General features: G+C 47.3%; 1 protein-coding gene across 1 annotated transcript in view; it reads left to right on the top strand.

The window, feature by feature from the left end:
• Positions 1-1,997: 1,997 nt before the first annotated feature.
• Positions 1,998-2,083, top strand: part of DBX1 (developing brain homeobox 1) — a 3,398-nt gene continuing 3,312 nt past the window's right edge. The window contains exon 1 of the mRNA XM_008640906.1: positions 1,998-2,077. Within this exon, the coding sequence (XP_008639128.1) occupies positions 1,998-2,077 (80 nt within the window). The remainder of the gene's footprint in view (positions 2,078-2,083) is intronic.

The raw sequence follows: 2,083 nt of genomic DNA, 5'->3' as shown, positions 1-2,083 counted from the left end.
CGCCTTCCTTCCCCTTTTTCTTTACCTGCTAAGCATCAAGACCAGCAAAACTGGGGAGCGGGGGGAAACTGTGGCGAGGTTTTATTTCAAAGTGATGCTTTCAGACGGCAGACCTTCCAAGTCAGCCGTCTGCAGGTGCTCATCTGCTGGGGGCCGGCGAACAGCACCGGGAAAGCTTGTCAGGATCATAGAATTTCCAGGGCTGATTCCGTCCTCTCTAATAAATAACTTTTTGATTTGAATCAAGGGAGAGGTTTAACAGACTTTCTTTCTTCCCTAATGTGATATAAATCGCAGATGCACTTTTATTGAATGGTTAAAGCATCGACATGGAGATAATCAACACAAAACGTCCGGACAAAAACCATCGAGAGAAATAAAGCTGGTTAATAAGATTTTTGAGAAAGCTTTGTGTTAAAAAGTAAAAAGGGAAAACAGCTGAAGGTGACAGTTAGTTCATGGTTAATAGGATAAAGGCTGCATGGTTGAGCTGCACACTTCTGCTTGCAAAGGTTCAGACACACCAAAGGACTGAATGGGGTGCTTTTAAAACATAGGACATTTAACACATCTGTTATAGTCTTTAACAGAGAAATCAGGTAAAACCACTCTCAATAGTCGCTTTCATCACCCACCTCCAAAGGAAACTAACCCCACTTGCGCCTATTTCCATATTTGCCACCACAAACAAAACCTCTCTGCCAGAAGAATCCCTATTTACTACTTTCCCGTTAGACGATGCCATTTGTCCCTCGCACCAAAGTTAGGGGACTCCGGGCTCTGTCGCACTGACTAATACACCTTCCGAAATCCTGCACACGCCCACAGATAAAGAGCGAGATCAGGTGAATTTGGCTGCTTCGAGTCACTGACACCGACAAAGCCGAGAGTAGATCAGACAACTTCAGCCAAAGGGATCCAAACGCTACAAAGTTGTCTTCGTTTTCACAGCTGGAGGGTAGCGACTCTCAGTATTTTTAACGTAGATAAGCTACACAGAGGAGCAAGAGACTGAGAACTCGAAGGGGTTGCTCTGGTCCCACAAAGCTGCGCAGATCTCTTTTGTGTGCAATACTCAGATTTTGTGGGAGCAGAGCTCTTCCCGGCCACATCAAGGCTCACATTTAGGTCTGGGCAAACCTCTCGCTTGAACACAAGTACACGAGACTTTTACGAAGCTCGGATCTTGAAAGGAGAAGTTGACACCGCAAATATGCCTTATTCCGGACCTTCGATGTGCAGAGAGAAAACCAACCCCATCTACGCGCACTAATTCTGCCTCATACTAATAGCAGGAGCAGAATATGCTCAAAGCACGGTGGGATCCACTCTCCAAATGTGTTTCTCCCTCAACAGAGCTTGGTTCAACGTTTTCTAATTTGTATTTTCAAATCCACAAAACCCGTGCTTTTCTGAGAGCCCGCAGATAAGTTTCTATGAATATTTATTGATTTATTTCCTAAACTCAGCAGGGGAGCGGCAAATAAATTTAGTGCTTTCTTTAAATAATTCCCTTTCTACGAGGCAAGATGTCATTCGAAACTTTTAAATAGGCATTTAATTAGCCTGTGTGTGTTGCCTCTGAACAAAACCCCGCTGGGAGCCTTTGGAGTGCTGTATTCCAAAGAGGCGGTCAATATGCAAAATTGATGACTACACTTTCTTTGTGGCGGGGCCATTGTGCCCCGGTTGCTTATGAAGTCTAATCCAATCATAAATTGCAGCCCCGGACCAATGGAGAAGCCGGGAGCTCGCCCTGAATGAAGCTCAAGTGGAGAACTTTGTTGAACCCCATTGTTGGGGCTGTCACTTTTGAAAGAGCCTCAGCGGGGCTGACCACTATAAAACCCATGGTCCAGGAGGAAGGGGCAGAGAGAACTCCGCCAGACTCGCTGGCTGGATCTTTACCAACCCAGGTTTGCAAAGCAGAAAACAAAAGCAAACAAACAAACAAGCAGGCGAGCGGCCCCAGCCCGGCTCCGCGGACGGCCCCTGCGATGATGTTCCCCAGCCTCATCGCCCCGCCAGCCGTCTACCCCAGCCTCCTCCGGCCCACCCCCCCCCTCACCTTGCCTCCGTCGCC

This window comes from Corvus brachyrhynchos, unplaced genomic scaffold, assembly GCF_000691975.1.
Source record: "Corvus brachyrhynchos isolate BGI_N302 unplaced genomic scaffold, ASM69197v1 scaffold169, whole genome shotgun sequence".
Lineage (NCBI taxonomy): Eukaryota > Metazoa > Chordata > Aves > Passeriformes > Corvidae > Corvus > Corvus brachyrhynchos.
Note: the sequence above shows the minus strand (reverse complement) of the source record. Positions and strands in the feature narration are given on the sequence as shown.